At 38.4% G+C, this 19,798-nt stretch overlaps 3 protein-coding genes across 3 annotated transcripts; 1 reads left to right on the top strand and 2 right to left on the bottom strand.

Annotated features, from left to right (window-relative positions):
* Positions 1-1,997: 1,997 nt before the first annotated feature.
* Positions 1,998-4,925, bottom strand: GCK72_000442 (uncharacterized protein; the record flags this gene model as incomplete). The annotated part of the gene is made up of 5 exons (XM_003099258.2): positions 1,998-2,077; positions 2,147-2,373; positions 3,416-3,494; positions 4,267-4,403; positions 4,816-4,925. 5 exons carry the CDS (start codon positions 4,923-4,925, stop codon positions 1,998-2,000), a joined length of 633 nt encoding a protein of 210 aa, XP_003099306.2.
* A 1,188-nt stretch (positions 4,926-6,113) lies between these two features.
* GCK72_000441 (uncharacterized protein) lies at positions 6,114-12,800 on the top strand (the record flags this gene model as incomplete). Its single annotated transcript, XM_003099240.2, has 4 exons — positions 6,114-6,329; positions 7,457-8,284; positions 10,294-11,104; positions 12,475-12,800. 4 exons carry the CDS (start codon positions 6,114-6,116, stop codon positions 12,798-12,800), a joined length of 2,181 nt encoding a protein of 726 aa, XP_003099288.2.
* Positions 12,801-13,378: 578 nt separating this feature from the next.
* On the bottom strand, positions 13,379-17,941 carry GCK72_000440 (uncharacterized protein; the record flags this gene model as incomplete). Its single annotated transcript, XM_053722496.1, has 4 exons — positions 13,379-13,536; positions 14,550-14,858; positions 16,250-16,692; positions 17,850-17,941. 4 exons carry the CDS (start codon positions 17,939-17,941, stop codon positions 13,379-13,381), a joined length of 1,002 nt encoding a protein of 333 aa, XP_053591141.1.
* Positions 17,942-19,798: the final 1,857 nt, after the last annotated feature.

The raw sequence follows: 19,798 nt of genomic DNA, 5'->3' as shown, positions 1-19,798 counted from the left end.
GAAGTCGCCATCCATCTCTAGGGTACTGTAGATTGGGTCACTGTAGGTCCTTTTTTGGTTGAAAATGGCTATAAAAGGACTAAAATTTGAATTTTTAGAGCTAAAACTGGCCTAAAATTGGCAAAAATCACTCTCAAATCCTATTCAGGAGTACTGTAGATTTGGTGTAGATTGGGTTACTGTAGGCTCTTGGAATTATTCAAATTTTGTAGTTTAGAGGATTTTTTAACTAAAAATGGCTGAAAATAGCCTAAAATTTACTTTTTTGAAACTAAAATTGGTTTTAAATCGTCAGACGTTTCGGAACCATGCAATTTCGAAACTAAACCTGGGGCACGTATACTGAAAAATAAGGAATTCCTTTCGTTTTTAGTGACGAAATGTATCGGTTTTTTGGGTGGAAAATTGCCACTTTTCAATGAAAAAACAGTTTTTTGCAAGTGCGCTCTACCGAAACTTTCAAAAAACAGTATTACAGTGGAGCGCACTTGCCGAAATCGTGATGCGCTGCTGCATTTTTCAGAAAAAATCAGACTTGCAAGATTCCGGGCCGGCCCGGATTTGAATTTTTTGAACTTTCGAAAAATTTTCATATTTTTCCTCAAGTATATTTTTCAAAAACCTTCGAAACCTACAAAAAATTGTTCTTAAGAAATATTTTTCAAAAAAAAATCGGGAAATTTTCGAAAAAAATTTTTGAATTTTTTTCAGTACTGAACTTCCGGGCCCTAGAAATTTTAATTCCGGCCCGGTCCGGCCCGTTGCAAGTCTGGAAAAAATTTGGATATCTTTTGGCTGAAAACCTCAACATTTCGAAAATTTTTTGCCTAAAAACCTCAAAATTTCGATATTTTAAGTAGCTACATGCCGTAAATCGACACCAAAACCGGCTTCCAGCGCTCCCAAATTGCAGTGATAATAGGCTTTTGAGCAAACAAATGCGCTCTATTCTCAAGGTGCACTGAACTGCCTGTTGAGCTAGTGCGCTCTACTGACAAATGGGACTATCAGGGTTACGGTAGGGGTTAGAGAGTTTTCTCCTCCCACTTCGGCAACATTGCGGCAGGGTTGTCAATTAAAACCGGCTCCCAACGCTTCCAAATTTGTTCAAAATCAGTTAAATTTTCTTTTTCAGGAAATGCGTGATCTGAAAACATTCCTCGGCAACCACATCGCCAAATAGACGTCTCTCTCCACTCCCGAAATTCCCCAATTAAATCATTTTATTTTCTCAATTTTCTTTTCCCGCCTCCGTTCTCTCTCTCAATAAGCCCGCGAATTCTGTGTCTGTGTCGTCTCGAATCTTGTCGTGTAATCCTTCTCCGGCATACGCACCTCCAGTTCATATAGCGTATCGTCCGTCTCATTTCGATGCGCCATCATATACGCACGTCTGGAAATTATTGTTTTCAGCTTTTTTCAGTTGTTTATTTACATAGTTGTCAAAGCTTGGAAATTTGTTTTGAAATTTTTGAATTTTTTTCTCGAAAATTTGACCATTTCTGATGATTTTTCAGAATTTCTTCTAATTCTGAATGATAGTCGAAAATTTGACTTTTTCGCGAAAAAAATTGAAAAAATTTGAATTTTGGCGTCTAAATTTTCAAATATGCTGCCGAGTACACTAGAGCGCGATTGCGCTTCATCGAAATTGCAAACTTTGAAATCTTCAGTATTTCAGTAATTTTTTTGCGCAAAAAACTGTGCAATTTCAAAATTTTCTAAAATATTTGAAATTTCCGCCAATTACAGTGGAGCACGTCTGCAATCAAAAGCTTCAAATTGAGATTTTTCATCGAAAAAGTGGCAAATTTCTTCTAATTCTGAATGATAGTCGAAAATTTGACTTTTTCGGGAAAAAAAAATCAAAAAATTTGAAATTTGAACTTTGGCGCCAAAACAGCAGGGCCGGGCATTGACAACTATGATTATTTATGTTTAGAGTGTACTTTATTGTGTCCCCCCAATTATAAATTATTTGCAATTAACTAGGATAATTACCTCTCATTTCTCTGCTGAACCGATCGTCTGATATACTCCAAATCGTCGGGAGTCAATTGAGGACGATAGTTTGGTCCTGCAAAAAATGGATGGAAACCAATCATTTTTTATTCTTTTTTTCCTAAAAAAATTGCATTTTTCTTACCTCCAATCATTGCTGATTTCTCTCGTGTCTTCTCCTCTTTTTTCTTCTTTTTCTCCTCATTTCCAGCCATTGTCTTCATTACTTGTTTCTTTTTTTCCGGTGATTTCTGCTTCTCACCGACTATCGGCATCGGATAGTACGTGGAGGCGGCGTACTGTTTTTGTGTCGGTGGGACCGCCGTGTGCTGCACTGATTCCACCGGCTCAATGGGCGTTTCGGAGGTGTGGCTGGAAAAAAGTGCCGGAATTTTCGAGGTTTTTAGGCAAAAAATATAGAAATTTTGAGGTTTTTTGACAACAATTATCGAAATTTCGCTGAAAAATGCATCAGCGCATCACGATTTCCGTAAGTGTGCTCCACCGTAATATCGATTTTTAGATTTCGGTAGAGCGCACTTGCAAAAACTTTTTTTTTTGAAAATGCCAATTTTTCCCTATTTTCCATTCAAATATCGAATTTTTAAAGAATTTTTAGACAAAAAATATCGAAATTTTGAGGTTTTCAGGCAAAAAAAAAAATTTTCGCAAGTGCGCTCCACTGTAATATCGCTTTTCCATGTTTCGGTAGAGCGCACTTGCCAAAAAAACGTTTTTTCTTTGAAAAATTCCTATTTTCCCACCCAAAAACACGAAATTTTTCATAGTTGTCAAGGCCCGGGCCGGGCCGGGCCGGGCCGGTAGAAAATTTTCAAGGCCCGGCCCGGCCTGAAGGCCAGGCTTCAAAAAATGACCCTTTTTTTCCTAATTTTTTTATCAAAATTTTTTCAATTTTTTATCGAAAATGTGACCATTTTTGACTGTTTTTCAGATTTTCTTCTAATTCTGAATCATAGTCGAAAATTTGACTTTTTCGCAAAAAAATTCAAAAAATTCGAAAAAATTTGAAAAAATTTGAAAATTTCACTTTCGCGCCAATTTGCCCGGGCCTTGATTTCGCCGACAAGGCCCGGCCCGGCCCGGGCCGGGCCTTGACAACTATGAAATTTTTCAGGCTTTTTAGCGAAAATTCGAAATATTTAGGCGAAAAATATAGACATTTTGCTGAAAAATGCATCTTCCTAGAAAAATGTGAATTTTCACCCCATTCCCCTCCAAAAACTCGAAAATTTTCAGGTTTTTTGCGAGAATTCGAAACAATTCGGCAAAAAATCACGATTTCCGCAAGTGCGCTCCACTGTAATATCGATTTTTCCGAAGTTTCGGTAGAGCGCACTTGACAAAAAGTACATGTTTTCCTATTTTCCTCTCAAAAATCAAAAAAAAAACCCACGGTTTATTTTGAGTAGAATTCTGAGGTGGCAAGTTGTGTTGATCTGTGCTTGCACCGGTTGTTTGGTGGGATTTGGCATCTGAAAATTTTCAGAGTTTTCTCCCGAAAAATTGAGTTTTCTTTGAGAAAAATCAGATTTTTAAACAATTTATGAGTTTTTCTATCTGAAAATTTGGCTATTTCCAATATTTTCGAGATTTTTTAGTTTAAAATTTCAGAATTTCTCAGTTTTTCCTTGAAAAGTTGAATTTTCTGTTCAAAAATATAGGAAAAAACGAAAAATTTCCAGTTTTGAATTCGATTTCCCCACCGAAATCAAGATTTTTTTAAATTCTGAAATTATTGCAGCTCTTACAACTGCGCTCCGTCGGAATCACCTCTTTCTCTCTGCGTCTCTCTATCTCCCACACTATTTTTCTTAAGTTCGGTAGAGCGCGGTTGAGAAAACACAACAATCACAATTTTATTTGAATATTAGGCTCCGCCCCCAAAAGACTCCTTTTTTGTTCTGTTTTGGGGGCGGAGCCTGAATTCAAACAAATACTAGCCGAGCATACTTATTACAACTGCGCCCCACCGCAAACGAGAGAGTATCACCGAGAGAGACGCAGAGTTTTTCATTTTTCTCACGGCCACTCAGGTGTTCACAGTTTTTGACCTATTTCCGATATTTTTCAAAAGTTTTTTTGTATATTATTATGAAAAATAGCGGAAATAGGTTAAAAACTGTGAAAATCTGAGTCGGCGCGAGAAAAATGAAAAACTCTGCGTCTCTCTTGCCGATACTCTCTCGTTTGCGATGGGGCGCAGTCGCAAGAGCGGTGGGCTGCTAATAAGCCCCGCCCACTTACCCGTCACTTTTTTGGCACTTTTATCCGGAACAACCGCCGTCGACTCTCTGGTTTCATTGAGAAGCGACTTTGAAAACTGATTCTTTTGTGGCGCAACGTCTTCAGATTCCTGACTTGTCGACTCAGTTGTGGCGCGGCTGAAAATTTGAAAAAAGTTTACTATTAGCAACTGCGCTCCACCGAAATGCTCGAACTCGCATATACAATTTCTTTCAGTTCCAATAGAGCGCGTTTGCACGGCTAATATTGCCTCAGCACAGTTCCTATAACTGCGCTCCTCCGAAATTTCTTTGAAAAATGTCTCTTTTTCTCTGATTCTCTCAATTTCGCACACAATTTTCTATCGTTGCGGTAGAGCGCGGTTGTGAGAACTGTGCCAAGCTAATAGCGAATATTCGAAATTTCGCAAAAAAATGCATCTGCGCTCCACTGTAATATCGATTTTTAACAGTTTCGGTAGAGCGCGATTGCCTAAAAAACCATTTTTCTCTGAAAAATGCTAATTTCCGATCCGAAAAATCAAAAAATCCAAAAAAAAAAGCTCCTTACGATTCATCAAAATGAGCGATTCGACTGCCGTGAAGTGTCCGTTCCAACGGTTGCTCACTCTTCGCCACCGCCGATTTCGATTTTGAGTTTTTGCTATGAGTACAGCCCATTTTAGTGGTTTTTTTGAGGGCTTTATTCCGTTTTTAATTGGAAGAAGAGCGTTCTTTTTGAGTAATTTCAGAAATGAAGCGGCGTGAGTTTCGAGAGATAATGGGAATAATTAGAACTGTTTTGCGCGAGGGAAATGAAGTTAGCAGGGTACGGGGCGTCACGGGCGAATTTTATTTAGAAAATTCGAGAAAAGTTGATTTTTGAGTATTATCATGAAACAGCTCTCACAACCGCGCTCTACCGAAACCGCGAGAAAATTGTGCGCGAAATTGAGAGACTCAGAGAAAAAGAGACATTTTTCAAATGGATTTCGGTGGAGCGCAGTTGGAAGAGGCGTGCCGTACTAAGAGCAAGTGCGCTCTATTCACAAGGTTCACTGAAAGGCTGTTGAGCTAGTGCGACCTACTGAAAAATGCTTCTATCAGGGTTACGGTAGTTTTTTTTATTCTTTTCGATTCTTAGAATTACCTGAAATCTGAAAGAAAATTAAAAGTTATTTCATAGAAAAAAAAAAAAAAACGAATCTGAAAATTCGAAATTTTAGTCGAACATCCAAAAAAATCAGATTTTTATAGAATTTTGGCATCCTCGGAAGTGAGAAATTCACGTTTTCCACTAAAAAATTAGACAAATTTAACTGAAAATTCAATTTTTCCGTTAAAAAAAGGGAGTTTTGAAATTTTTTATTGAAAATTCAAAAAATCGAACAAAAAACGATGAAATTACCCCAAAACTTTGATTTTTCGAATTAAAAAACTCCGAAAATCACAATTTCAAACAGAACTTCTTGGTGAAACTCAGAAATTTCCAAAAATCCAACTGAAAGTTCAATTTTTTCGTCCAAAAAAGGAAATATTTGAATCGAAATTCAAAAAATCCAACAATAGGAACATCCATACTTTTTGACACATTTTGAGAATTATTTCCACATTACTGTAATCCACAATTTTATTATTAGCTCAACACAGCTCTTACAACTACGCTCCACCGAAATCCCCATGAGAAATGTATCTTTTTCTCTGCGTCTCTCAATTTCGCACGCAATTTTCTCGCGGTTTCGGTAGAGCGCGGTTGTAAGAAGCGTGCCGTGCTTATATCGTTTCAAACAATTTTCTTCTGTCTTCCATCTCTTCCTTCACTTCATCTCCTCCAAAAAACCCTTTCAAAAATCTCCTTGATTTCCAGAAATGTCTAGCGCCAAAAAGAAGTCAATTCTCGTGACATGTCCCCAGTGTGACGCCGTCCTCCTCACAAAAGACTCCAATCGACATCAGGATTTTTGTGGAAAATCGGCAGAGGAATCGGAGATTTCTTGTGCTCGAAACGGTGTACTTCGTGGATTCAACGTGGCAATCGATAAGGCGGAGAGCTTTTTGCCGCCGGATGCTGTCGGATGGGAGAAGGTATTAGCGGCCCACCCCCCTTACAACTGCGCGCCACCGCAAACGAGAGAGTATCGGTGAGAGACGCAGAATTTTTTCTCGCGCGAACAAATATTTTTACCATTTTTGACCTATTTTCGCTGTTTTTAAGAACACATTACATAAAAACTTTCGAAAAATAGTGAAAATAGGTCAAAAACTGTGAAAATAATTGTTGGCGCGAGAAAAAAATCTGCGTCTCTCGCCGATACTCTCTCGTTTGCGGCGGGGCGCAGTTGTAACAAATTTGCTCGGCTAATAAGTGGGCGGAGTCTCTGCGTAAATTTACACTCAGCTTGTGTAGATTTACGTGGATATCTGATTTTCAGAGCTATCGACCTAGGTGACCACAAATTGAAAAACTCGAGCGATAACCAGTTTTTTTACGTACGCGCTCCACTGTACTCGGCCGGAAATTCAAATATTTTAGAAATTTTGAATTTGCAACGTTTTTTGCAGTTTTCTGCAAATTTGAAAAAAAGCAATCGTGCTCTAGTTTACTCGGAGGTAAATTCAAAAATTTAGAAAAATCTGTTCTCAAAAAAGTGAACATAACTTTGAATTTCGCGCGAGTCCGATGGGGCGCAGTTGCTCTTTTCTGAAAAATAGCTATTAGCACGGCACGCAACTGCGCTCTACTGAAACCGAAGAGAATAGTGTGCAAAATTGAGAGACTCAGAGAAAAAGAGACATTTTTAAGGGAATTTCGGTGGAGCGCAGTTGTAAGAAGCGGTCAGATAGTGAGCTAATAGAAAATCAGTTTTCAAAAAAATGAAATGTTTTAAATTTCGCGTGAATCTGGTGGGGCGCGGTTGTTCTTTTTCTGAAAAATAGCTGAAATCAACCCTATTTTCCATAGTTGTCAAGGCCCGGCCTCAAAAAATGACCCTTTTTTCCAATTTTTTTTCGAAATTTTTTCTATTTTTGACTATTTTTCAGAATTTCTTCTAATTCTGAGTGTTAGTCGAAAATTTGACCTTCTCGCGAAAAAATTTCAAAAAATTTGAAAAAGTTGAAAATTTGACTTTCGCCCCAATTTGCCCGGGCTTTCGGGCTGGGCCTTGACAACTATGCTATTTTTGAAAAAAAAAAACCATTTTTCGTTCCAGGAACACTCGATCCTAATCAACCAACAAACAATGGAAACCCTCGGTCTGCTCGCCCGTCAACCCGTCCGAATCCGTTATTCTGACGACGTGTTCATCGGAATCGTGTGGCCGTGTAAAGAAGTGGCACTTCTCAAAATCTCAATTCTCTCCACAAGAATCCCTCGGGAACGAATGATTACAATGGAGACTCTCAACTCAATTGACACCGTGACGTCACTCGGGATTACTGTAGAATCTACGTTGCGAGTTACTGTAGCGTTGAAAGGGTTTCTGGAAGCCTATTTGAGTCATTCTTATCTGGAATATGGGCTTCCGGTAGTGCTGAAATATTTGGGTCAAATTGTGAAAGTCATTCCGGAGGAGCCGATTGAGCAGAGGATCGGAAGGATGGGTCTCGACGCGAAGAGCCGACCTACAGTAATCTCCACCAGTGTGGATTTTAGGATTCAGATTCTGAATTCTGGAACCAGTTCTGAAACCACGTCATCTGAATCCCCTAAACCCCAAATAACGGATTTATCCAACATCGGGGGCGCCTTCGGCGCGAAACGCATCCTCACCGATTACGTCATCACGCCCGTCCTCCACCGCCACGAACCACCATGCTCCGTGCTCATTTGGGGACTCCCTGGAAGTGGAAAGACCCTTTTACTCCAGGAATTATCACGAGTACTTTCTGGAAATGTTACGTATATTGGGAGTTGTGATGAGCTCGTTGAGTTGGGTGGAGACGTCACTGGGCAGGTGGTGATTGTCGATTTGAATGAGGTGGAGAAGGAGAATTCGAAAGTGAATCACGCGTTGGGGAAGTTGTTGGCTGAGGAGAAGGTAAGGAGGAAGTGCGCTCTAGTGAGAATGAGCATTCGTGTAGTCCTCGTGGACAAAAATCTGAAAAAACGAGCGAAAAATGAAGTTTTTAATCCAAATGCACGGAAAACGGCATATTAACATTAGAGCGCGTTTATTTCATTCCCGACTAACAAGAGTGCAGGAAGTGCGCTCTAGTGAGAATGAGATGAGTGTAGCCCTCGTGGACAAAGAGCGAGAGTCCAATTTGATAAATTTTGGGGAATTTTGTCGTTTTTTCAGGGGGTTTTTCGATCAAAAATCACTTATTTGTTCATTTTGATGAAATTTTTTTTTAAACGCTTGAAAACGGTGAAAATTTCCAAGAATCACGTAAGTTGACAAGAAAAACGACAAAACTGCTCAAATTGGACTCTATCTTCTTTTCCACGTGAACTACACGACGTTATTATCATTAGAGCGCATTTTCCAAATCCAAGGAGGAAGTGCGCTCTAGTGAGAATGAGGATTAGTGTAGTCCTCGTGGACAAGATTTCAAATTATCCATTCTTGTAAAAGGCTTTTTTCATCGAAAATGGGGACAATTTTAATGATTTTTCGGAATTTCTTCTAAAAAGTCAAAAATGTAACTTTTTCGCGAAAAAAATCGAAAATTTTGAATTTTCGCGCCAAAATGCGCTCCAATGATAATAACATCGTGTAGTCCTCGTGGAGAAAAAGCGAGAGTCCAATTTGATAAATTTTGGGGAATTTTGATTGAAAAAACGCCATATTTTTCTCCGCTGTCAGTAGAGCGCGTTTGCATTGAACATGCTCATCATGCAAAAATGCTCTATTGATAAAATAACGCGTGTAGTCCTCGTGGACAAGATTGGTTCAAAATTTCGAAATTCTCAGCAATTTTTATCTTTTTGAGCTTTTTTCTACCAAAAATTTCATTAAAATGCGCAGAGGAGAAGGTAAGGATTAGTTTAGACGTTGTAAGTGCGCTCTACTGATAATGAGAGTCGTGTAGTCTTCGTGGGCAAAAAATTTGAAAAAACGAAAAATAAAAAAGAGAAGATTTTTAACCTAAAAGTACGGGAAACGACCACTTATTAACATTAGAGCGCGTTCATATCATTCCCGACACTTACACGAGTGCAGGAAGTGCGCTCTAATGAGAATTAGCATGTTTCTAGTTTCTACAATACGACAGAGTTTTGGAAAATGCGCTCCAGTGATAATGAGATTCGTGTAGTTCACGAGGACAAAAAGCGAGAGTCCAATTTGAGCAGTTTTGTGGGATTTTGTCAGTTTTCTAGGTGTTTTTAGTCAAAAATCACTGATTTTTCTGGAATTTTTGAAGAAAAAACGCTCAAAAAAGGTCGAAATTGACAAGAAACGGCAACTACACGAGGCTATTAACATTAGAGCGCGTTTATTTCATTCCCGACTAACAGGAGAGCAGGAAGTGCGCTCTAATGATGAACTTCATTTTCCTCTTGTCCACGTGAACTACACGACGTTATTATCATTGGAGCGCATTTTCCAAATCTCTGTTGTACTGTAGAAACTATAAAGATGTCAACTGCGCTCTATTGATAACGGTTTTGTGTAGTTCACGTGGAAAATCTGATCAATTTTCCTGAAATTTCGGTTTTTTGGAAAAAAGTCATACCGATCGTCCACGAGAAGTACACGGATCGCATTTTCTCATGCATTTTTCAAAGTTTTGAAAAATCTGCCCTAGTTGTCCACAAGAACTACACGAGCATTTTTTCAGTAGAGCGCATTTTCACAATTTTTCGAAAATTCCAAAAAATTGCTCAATTTTTGTTTCGAAAATTCCAAAAATCTGGTTGTCCACGAGAAGTAAACAGAATGATTTTCAATAGAGCGCATTCTCACAATTTTTCAAATAAATTTCAAAAACCTGCTCATGTTGTCCACGAGGACTACACGAAAATATTATCAGTTGAGCGCATTTTCAAAAAAAAACAATTTTTTTCAAATTTTTTTTCAAAAATTTAACTTTTTCCCATTTCCAGACGTGCGTGATTCTCTGCGTCCGCTCATCTGAATCCCTGGACCTCGGATTCCGTGTCCGTTTCCCCGTCGAAGCGGAAATCACGGTTCCAACTCAAGAAGAACGTCTCGAAATTCTCTCAAAAATCTCTGCAAATTTCAACAATTTTCCTCCCGAAAATCATCTAGAAATCGCTCGTCACACGCATGGATTCACGGGTGGAGACCTCTGTTCGCTTCTGAAGGCGTCACGATTCGCTCGGGGAGACACGCCGTTGGATCGGGTGAATGACGCGAAAAAAAGGATTCGACCGACTGGAATTCGTCAATTTATTCTGGAAGTTCCGAATGTTTCGTGGCAAGATATCGGAGGGAACGAGGAATTGAAACTGGAAATTCAACAGGCTGTAATCTGGCCACAGAAGCATCCAGAAGCATTCGAAAGGTTCGGAATTGACCCGCCCGCCGGAATTCTACTATACGGACCGCCCGGTTGTTCGAAGACTTTGATTGCGAGGGCGCTGGCGAACGAGGCGAAAATGAATTTTCTGGCGGTGAAAGGGCCTGAATTATTCAGTAAATGGGTTGGAGACTCGGAAAAAGCGATTAGAGATTTGTTCTCGAGAGCCCGTCAAGTTGCTCCGACAATCGTGTTTTTTGATGAAATTGATGCGGTTGGAAGTTCAAGAGGATCTGAGAAAAGTTCGGGGGTTTCTGATAGAGTTTTGGCACAGTTGTTGACTGAATTGGATGGATTGGAGAAGTCGAGTCGAGTGGTTTTGTTGGCGGCGACGAATCGACCTGATCAGTTGGATAGTGCGCTCTTGAGACCTGGTAGGAGACAGTGTGTTGAATATGGAGAAAATTGTAGAAAAATCGATTTTTATTATTAGCGGCCCATGCCTTCTTACAACTGCGCCCAACCGCAAACGAGAGAGTATCGGCGAGAGACGCAGAGTTTTTTTCTAGCGCGAAACAGATTTTCACAATTTTTGATCTATTTTGCATAATTTTTTCTTGGAAATTGGCAAATTTTGTATTAAGACTTGTGGAAATAGATCAAAAATGGTGAAAATCTGTTTCGCGCCAGAAAAAAACTCTGCGTCTCTCGGCGATACTCTCTCGTTTGCGGTGGGGCGCAGTTGTAACGAAATTGCTCCGCTAATATGAAAAAACCAAAAATTTGAAACTGAAATACTGAAAAGCCATCAAAACTATTAGCACGGCACACTTTTTACAATCGCGCTCTACCGAACTTGAAGAAAATTGTGTGCGAAATTGAGAGACTCAGAGAAAAAGAGACATTTTTCAAGGGCATTTCGGTGGATCACAGTTGTAAGTTGCCCCGAGTTAATATATATGGAATATGTTTGACCAAAAATTGAAATTCTAGCTGTATTTTTGGAATTTTTAAGAGAAAAAACTAACTTTTGGTGGAAAATCTGGATTTATCGCTTTTGAGGATTCCAAAATTCTATAAAAATCAAATTTTTTAAAGATTTTTGTCTAAAATTTCGACTTTCTGACGATATTTTAGAATTTCTTCTAATTCAAATTCAAAAAATATTTGAATTTTGAACTTTGGCGCCAATTTCCCGGCCCGGCCGGTTTTTTACTATAAAAAAGAGCCTGAAATGCGCCAAACCCAAAAAAAAATTAACATAAAATCAGAGAAAACCCGAACATTTTCAGCTATTTTCAGAAAAATTCAAATTTTCAAATTATGCAAACGCGCTCCAATGCGAATTTGCTTCAAAACGTTATTTTTGAGGTTTTTGAAGTGGAAAACGCTGAAAATTTCAAATTTCGTGCTTAAAATTGGTCAAAATCAACAAAACACTGAGATTCTCCCCGATTTTCACAAAAAAAACACCGATTTTACGGGAATCTGAAAAATTCCCAAAATGAGAATTTTAAGTCAGTGGTCGAACTTTTTCGGTTTGGGTTTCTAGGCCGGTCTCATGTGGCCTAGGAACCCAAATCGGAAGTGCATTTTTCGGACAATTTAGTCTCAAAAATCCAACTAAATATTCAATTTTTTTCAAAAAAAAAAATACATATTCCGAAATTTTTTTAAAACCGTGAAAAGCCGCAGAAAATTCGTCAAAAAATAAAAATTCCGTTGTAATCTCTAAATTTTCGAATAAAAAACTCCAAAAATCACAATTTCCAACTCAAAATCCCACAAAACCTCAAATTTCCAGGCCGCCTGGACCGTGCAATCTACGTGGGTCTCCCCTGTGAAGTGACTCGAAGAGCAATCCTCGAAATGCGAACCCGAAAAATGAAATTCGAAGATCCGACGTCGACAATTCAGAAGCTCGTCGAGAAGACGTCCGGATATTCTGGAGCCGAATTGGTGGCCGTCTGTCGGACCGCCGCAATGTTTGCAATGAGAGAAAGTATCGAAGCGAGTGTCGTCCAGTGGAAACATTTCGAGGAGGCGTTGGTCGCTGTCGTCTCTCGAACCGAAGCGTATCTTCTGGAGATTTATGAGGATTTCAAGGCGGGAAGGACTTCTAATGCATGATTTTTTTCTCTCAAAATTTATTGTTGATTGTTGCTAATTTTGTTGTTTCAAAAGTTAAATTTCTTAAATTTTTTCGAGGACATTGTGAGAAAGAGGGGAAGGAAGGGACAAACGTTTTGATTCGTTGGTCGGTGAAGAAAGAGGACATATTACAGATTGAGGTTTCTTGAAGAAGATGAAAATGGTGAGCGTGAGGGGTTTGTAGCGATAAAGGCGAGGAATTTTAAGAAAAATTATGCAAAAAACAACAAAAAAAAACAGTCTTAAAATAAGAAAACAGTCCCGTTGATATCGGAAGAAAAAGGGTATTGCAGGTTGATTTTCAGAAATTTCAGACAAAAAGAGTGAGGATATGTGTTACACGTACAAAACACGCGATTTGGTAGTGGGGTGGAGTTTTGGTTTAAAGTCAAAAAGTAGGAAAATAAGAAGAAGAAAAAAAACGTTATACGAGGATCGTTAGCCGGGATCAGGATCAGTATCAAAAATCAAATTTTCAAAAATCAAAAAAAAACTGGGAAAATAACGAAAATTATGGCTAAAATTTACAGAAACTTGAGGGGGAAATTAGTAATTGACTATGCTGACGCGGTGCCATTGTTAGTAGTGACGGCGGTGGTCGTCGTTGCAGCGGTGATTGGAGCTGTCACTCGGATCGCCGACGCCTCCAAATCGATGAAACTCCGAAGGCGTTCCAGATATGCTGCGTGTAGTTCCACATCGTTGTGACCGGCTCCTGGAAATTGGGAGAAATTGTTTCTACTAGTTTTCACAACTGCGCTCCATCGCAAACGAAGGATGTAGAGAGTTGACGTGTACTCCTCTCGGACAAGATGAAAATTAAATATTTAGATTACACGAGCGCAGTTCTTTTTTCTCAGATTCTCAATCAAAAATCTTCAAAAAATTTCAGATTTCAGGTAATTTTTAAATCTAAAAGAAAAAATATATAAATTTCGGGAAAAATTGAACCAATTTTCCACGTGAACTTCACAAAACCGTTATCAATAGAGCGCAATTAACGTGTTTCTAGTTTCTAAAGTACGACAGAGATATGGAAAATACGCTCTAATGAAAAACGTCTCGTGAAGTTCACGTGGACAAGAAGCAAATAAATTTCAACTGAATTGTAGCATTTTACTCCGGATTTCATTGAATTTTGTTGTTTTTCTGGGGTTTTTCGGTCAAAGTCATCAAATTTCAGGCGATTTGTCTATTTTCGGACACCTCCACAGCGTGTAGTGACGATATTGAGAACTTATTTTTTATTCATAGTTTTTGTATAATTTTTTCATAGTTTTCTGTATTCAAACCACATTTTTCACTACTTTCGACGTGAATTTATGCGAAAAATGTGGTTAAACATGATAAACTACAAAAAATTATATAAAAAGACGAAAAAGCGAAAGGAGGGACTAAATTTCTCCACCTCGGCCACTAAATATCTCGTCGAATTGTTGTCTTTTCTTTGATTTTTTCCCGATTTTCTTCGGGTTTTCAAAGTTTTTATTGAAAAATCGTGCAGTTTGCTACTTTTTCTTCATTAAAATCAATTAAACTAAAAGTTTTCTCATTGAAAAGAGGACGATTTGAATCACGCCCACAACTTGTCCGGGAGGAGTACACGGAAGTTAGTTCACTGCGTCTCTCGCCAATATTCTCTAGATATTTTTGTGGTGTAAAAACCACAATTTTTGTATCTTTTTGACTATAAATCCCTCTAAAAACGCTACAAATCTCTCGATTTACCTGGAACCCATAGCGGCTCGACAGACGTCGGACACCTCTCATAAATAGAGACTCCGTGTGAAAAATCAATAACTTCGTCGTCTGTTCCATGAATTACGAGAGTTGGACACTTGACACGTGGCACCTTCTCGATGGATGGAAACGCGTCACAACACCAAGTCGTCGTGGTTCCCGGGAAGGCGACACGCATTCCGGACATAAGTGGAGAGTGGAGAATGAGAGCGGCGAGATCCTCACGACTCGCCAAATCGACACTCGGAACCGTTCCGATCGATTGACCGTAGAGGATGATCTTCTCTTTTGGAACGCCTGGAAAAATGATGGGGTATTCTTGATAATCAAGATTTTCGAGATTTTGCAAAACGTCAACAGAAAACCGTTAAAATTCTTCATTTTCTGACCTTTAAACCAAATTTTTCCTGTTTCTCTACCTATACATGGGACTGAAATAGCTATAATTATGATTTTTTCAGTTTTTTAAACAGTGTGGATGAAATATCAGTTTGATTGTTTTATTAGTTGATTTTGAGTTAATAATCATGATTTCCCGCCTAAATTCATCATGAATCTTGATTTAGTGAAGCGGGAAATCATGATGTTTAACTCGAAATCATTTAATAAAATAGCCATTCTGATAGTAAAAGTTTTAAAATCTCTCAAAGAAGAGATTTTGATCAAAACTGAGATCTTCAAAAGTTAAATTTTGAAAATTTTAATAAAAAAGTCGACAGAAAAGCGTAAAAATTCCACATTTTCTGACCTTTAAACCGAGTTCTTTCCTGTTTTTCTACTTATAGATAGAGCTGAAATTTCCATAATAATGAATTTTTCAGTTTTACTGTAAAGTTGTAAAATTCTTTATTATAGCAATTTAAGGCTCATTAATAGATAGAAAACATGAAAAATTCGGTTTAAGGGTCAGAAAATGGGAAATTTCGGTGGTTTTTTCTCGGCTTTTGATAAAATATTGAAAATTTTATTCAAAAGCCTTTTTTAATCAAAAATGACAGTTTACATGAGTTTTTTCGGAGAAATGACATTCTTTATGAGATTATGAGAGGCAATTGTCTGAAAAAATTCACAAAAATCTGAACTTTCACTATTTTCATTAAAAAGCTGAACGAAAATTAGTTATACTTACTGGAAATTTTTTAAAAAAACACCTATGAGCGCAGAACAGATGCGCTCCACCGAACTTGCATATTCAATTTCCTTTAGTTCCAATAGAGCGCATTTGCACGACTAATATTACCTCAGCACAGTTCTTACAACTGCGCTTCACTGAAATCCTAGAGAAATGCATATTTTTCTCTGTGTCTCTCAATTTCGCACACAATTTTCTTCGGTTTCGGTAGAGCGCGGTTGTAAGAAGCGTGCAGTGCTAATCATACATTGCTCTATCAAAACAGTAGAAAATAGTGTGAGAAATGGAGAGACTCAGAGAAAAAGGAGTTCGGTGGAGCGCGGTTGCCGATTGTATGCCTCGTTCTTGGTAATTTTAGAAGATCTTTCCCAAAAACTGCACTTTTTAGTTTCTGGAAGATTCAGTTACATTTTCTTCAAAAAAACATAATTTTCCGACAACTTTTCGCTGAAAAATGTCAGAAATTCATGCAAAACCCTAAAAAAATTTGTCCAAACTGTCCAGAATGGGTCTCACACCGACATTACATTCTACCGTAATCCATCTCCAAACTCACCAAATTCAGTCTTCAACAATTCAAACGCTGCCGTAATATCCGCATACAAATTCTTCTCCGACGGTTTGCCCGTCGAGCATCCATATCCCGAATAGTCATAACTGAACACATTACACTGCAAATGATACCCAAGTCCGTACAAGAAAGAGGACATTTGTCCCAAGTCAACAGCATTTCCGTGTGAGAATAAAAGAGTGAAATGAGCGTCTGGGATCGCTCGAATCATTGTACACGCGACACGATTACGTCGTCGAGTCCTCGCAACGCGCATCTCGACGCACGTCTCCAGAAAGATGTTCTCGTGTGGCCACGCTGCTCGGCCTTCAATCAACACTAATTTATTGTCTTCGGAGATTGTGTAACTCGGTTCTGGTGGCATAAATGCCAATTTTGAGACGATTGACGAGGGGAATGGTGGGCAACAGAAGAGACAACATAGATCTCTGAAACTTCAAACAGATTGTATTGAATATATGGATTTTAGATGTCTAAAACTACCTGAAAAGTCTGAAAACCCCTTGAAAATAGCCATTTTTCTTAAAAATCGGCCACGGGAAGTTTCGAAACTCAGACATTTCGACACTAAACACGAAAAATATCTAAATTTTCAGTGATTTTTTAGACGTTGAGTGTCAAAATGTCTCAGTTTTCAAACGTCTGGTTTCGAAACGTCGTTACTGTCAAAAAATGAAGTTTTGACAAGAATTTTCAAAAAAAAAATTCGCAGGCTGAAACGCAAGTGCGGCAGGGAGTTGTGGGCGGAGCTTAAACTGCAAGCAGCGCGGATGCAAACGATGTTTTCAACGTTTTTTGTTATATAATCAAAAAAAATACGATTTCATCTAGAAATTCGATTTTTTCATCAAAAAAATCAGCTGGAATGTTATCCGCTAGCAGTTTAAGCTCCGCCCACTATTCCCTGCCGCAACTTGCGTTTCAGCCTGCGAAATTTTAATGAAAATCCTTGTCAAAACTATATATTTTTACAGTAATGCCTGAAACTGTAGTGAAAATTCACAAAAACCGCTTAAAAAGAATGAAAAACACAATTTTCAGCAAGGAAATTGAGAAAAGTATAGAAAAAACTACTGGCCGAACTTTTCGGTGTTGGGTTTCTAGGCCGCGTGCTGATTGTTCTTCCTTATTCCGATTCGGAGATTTTCCAGTGTTTTTATTCGATTCATATCAATGATTCATACGAAAAATTGTAACTTTTATACAATTTTTCGTATGAACCAACAGTGATATAAATCGAATAACACCACTGGAAAAGTTCCGAAGGAAGAACAATCAACTCGCAGCCTAGAAACCCAACATAGAAAAGTTCGGCCAGTAATTTTTTCTACACTTTTCCCTATTTTCGGGCTAGAAATTGTGTTTTCTGCTGGATTTGAGCGGTTATTGAGTATTACCACTAGCATTTTTAGTTTTCTACACATTTTTAGGCCGATTTAGCCAATTTTAGACGATTTTCAGCCGATTTTTAACATGAACTTTTATAATTTTCAGAGTTTTCTACACATATAATCGTATTCTACAGCTATTTTTCGGGACTTTCAGCATTTCAGACTTTTCAGACCGTCCTATTCTAAAAACTAACTTAAACGAAACACTATTCGGTCCGCCAGCACGTGGTGGCGGTGATCCGGGCGTACTTGACATTGATGAGCCCGACGGTGCTCCTGACGACATCTGAGTGGCTCAAATGGCCAATCTAGAAATCGAATATATTTTCTTTTGTTGGTTGGGAGGGGGCGAGAGCTAACCACGAGGGGTGTGGGAAAATACGGGATTGAGTGAGAGCAAAGAGAGGAAGATATTAAGTCAAAAAGAAGAAGAAGAAGACGGAAGGAATAAGAAGAAATGTAGTTGGGGGCGGGTGGTTACTAAGGGAAATGTGACGATGAGATCAGAAATTTTTGGGTTTTTGACAAGAAGAAGACTGCTAATGAGGTGCAAAATCTAAGATTTAAAAATGTGTAGATAAACATAAAGATTCTTATGATGAAACTCAAAAACTCTACCAAAACGCAAATTTTCAGTTTGGAAAATGCTCAAACGTGATCAGTCAGATCATGGCCGAACTTTTCCTATTTTGGGTTTTTAGGCCGCAAGTGTGCCAAGTGGGAAGTTCTTTCTAGTCAGTTTCAGTATAACTATCAAATGAAACTGATGTGGATATCTTTCAGTTCTCTAAAAAAACACTGGCCTAGAAACACAAACTGAAAAAGTTCGGCGAGTTTGGAATTTTGAGGGATTGCAAGCTCGCAATATGGGAAGCTTTCCGAGGTTTTTGAATATCATTATAGGGATTTGCTTGTTCAAAGTTTCAGCTAGAGACATAGGTTACGTTCAGGCTGGAAATTCAGAAATTTTTAGGTCGACATCTTTTTTAACCCGAATTTTCAGACTTTTGAATCATGTGTGGCTAGAGAATGAGTCATTGTGTACAGAACAACTGGAAGTTAACGATATTTACTACGTTTTCACAAATTTCTCGAAATTCACGGAATTCGAATTCGTAAAGAAAATTTCAAAACCTTCAAAACAGAAAAAAAAAACTATTGAGTTTCGGCCATTTGAGGTCGTTAAAAGCATTTTCAGTAATTTTTTTTTTCAGTAAACATTTTCATAACTTTTGGAGTTCTGATAAAATTAAAATAACAACGCTCCATAATCTTTGAGATCACGATATAAATCAAAATAACGAACGACAACGAACGAATTCTGGAAGATTTCATGAGCTCTGAGAGACCAATTAGGTCTCACTTCTTACAACCGCGCTCTACCGAAACCCGAGAAAGTTGTGTGCGAAATTGAGAGACTCAGAGAAAAATAGACATTTTTCAGGGGGATTTCGGTGGAGCGCAGTTGTAAGAATTGTGCCGAAAATTCTTTGAAACTGAAGAGATTTGAAAAACTGAATTTTCCATTTTAGCTAAAAAAAAACCGACACATTGGAAAGTTTCATCTTTTAAAATTAAGCAACCGATAACGTTCGAAACCACTATTACACTATCAAATCACTGAATCAGAGATTCTTGTAAAATTACAACGAAACCCGTCGCTTCAAATTAAGAAGGCGTGATCCAACGCCGTACAGCGGAGGAGAAAAGAAGTCTTCTTTTGGAAAAAAAGAAGGACAACGACCTTTATCTCATAGGAGAAAAGGAGAGCTCAATGTTTAATTTCGTAGATGCACATACATAAAACGACGTGTCTTTTCTTCTTTTCTACTAGAATGGAAGAGAAGAAATGAGGGCGAAGGAGGAGGGAAATTGGATGCTGGAATGCATCCGTCACTCACTCACCGATCCCTTGCCCAATTTTCATTTTCTTCCTTCGTCTTTCCCCTTTTTTCGACAAAAAAGAAGAAATGAATTGGGAAAGATAGAAAGAGAGAAGGGAGCATATAACCATGGTGAATCACCGAATGTTTTGTTTCCGCGGAGGAGAGACCTTATTATACATATTTGTCCGATTTCTTATCATTGTTCGGCGACGAATGGGGAAAGAGAAGAAAAGTGCGCGAGAAGCTACTAATAGGGC

Source organism: Caenorhabditis remanei, chromosome I, assembly GCF_010183535.1.
Source record: "Caenorhabditis remanei strain PX506 chromosome I, whole genome shotgun sequence".
Lineage (NCBI taxonomy): Eukaryota > Metazoa > Nematoda > Chromadorea > Rhabditida > Rhabditidae > Caenorhabditis > Caenorhabditis remanei.
The sequence above is the reverse complement of the archived record's forward strand: the minus strand, read 5'-3'. Positions and strand labels throughout refer to the sequence as shown.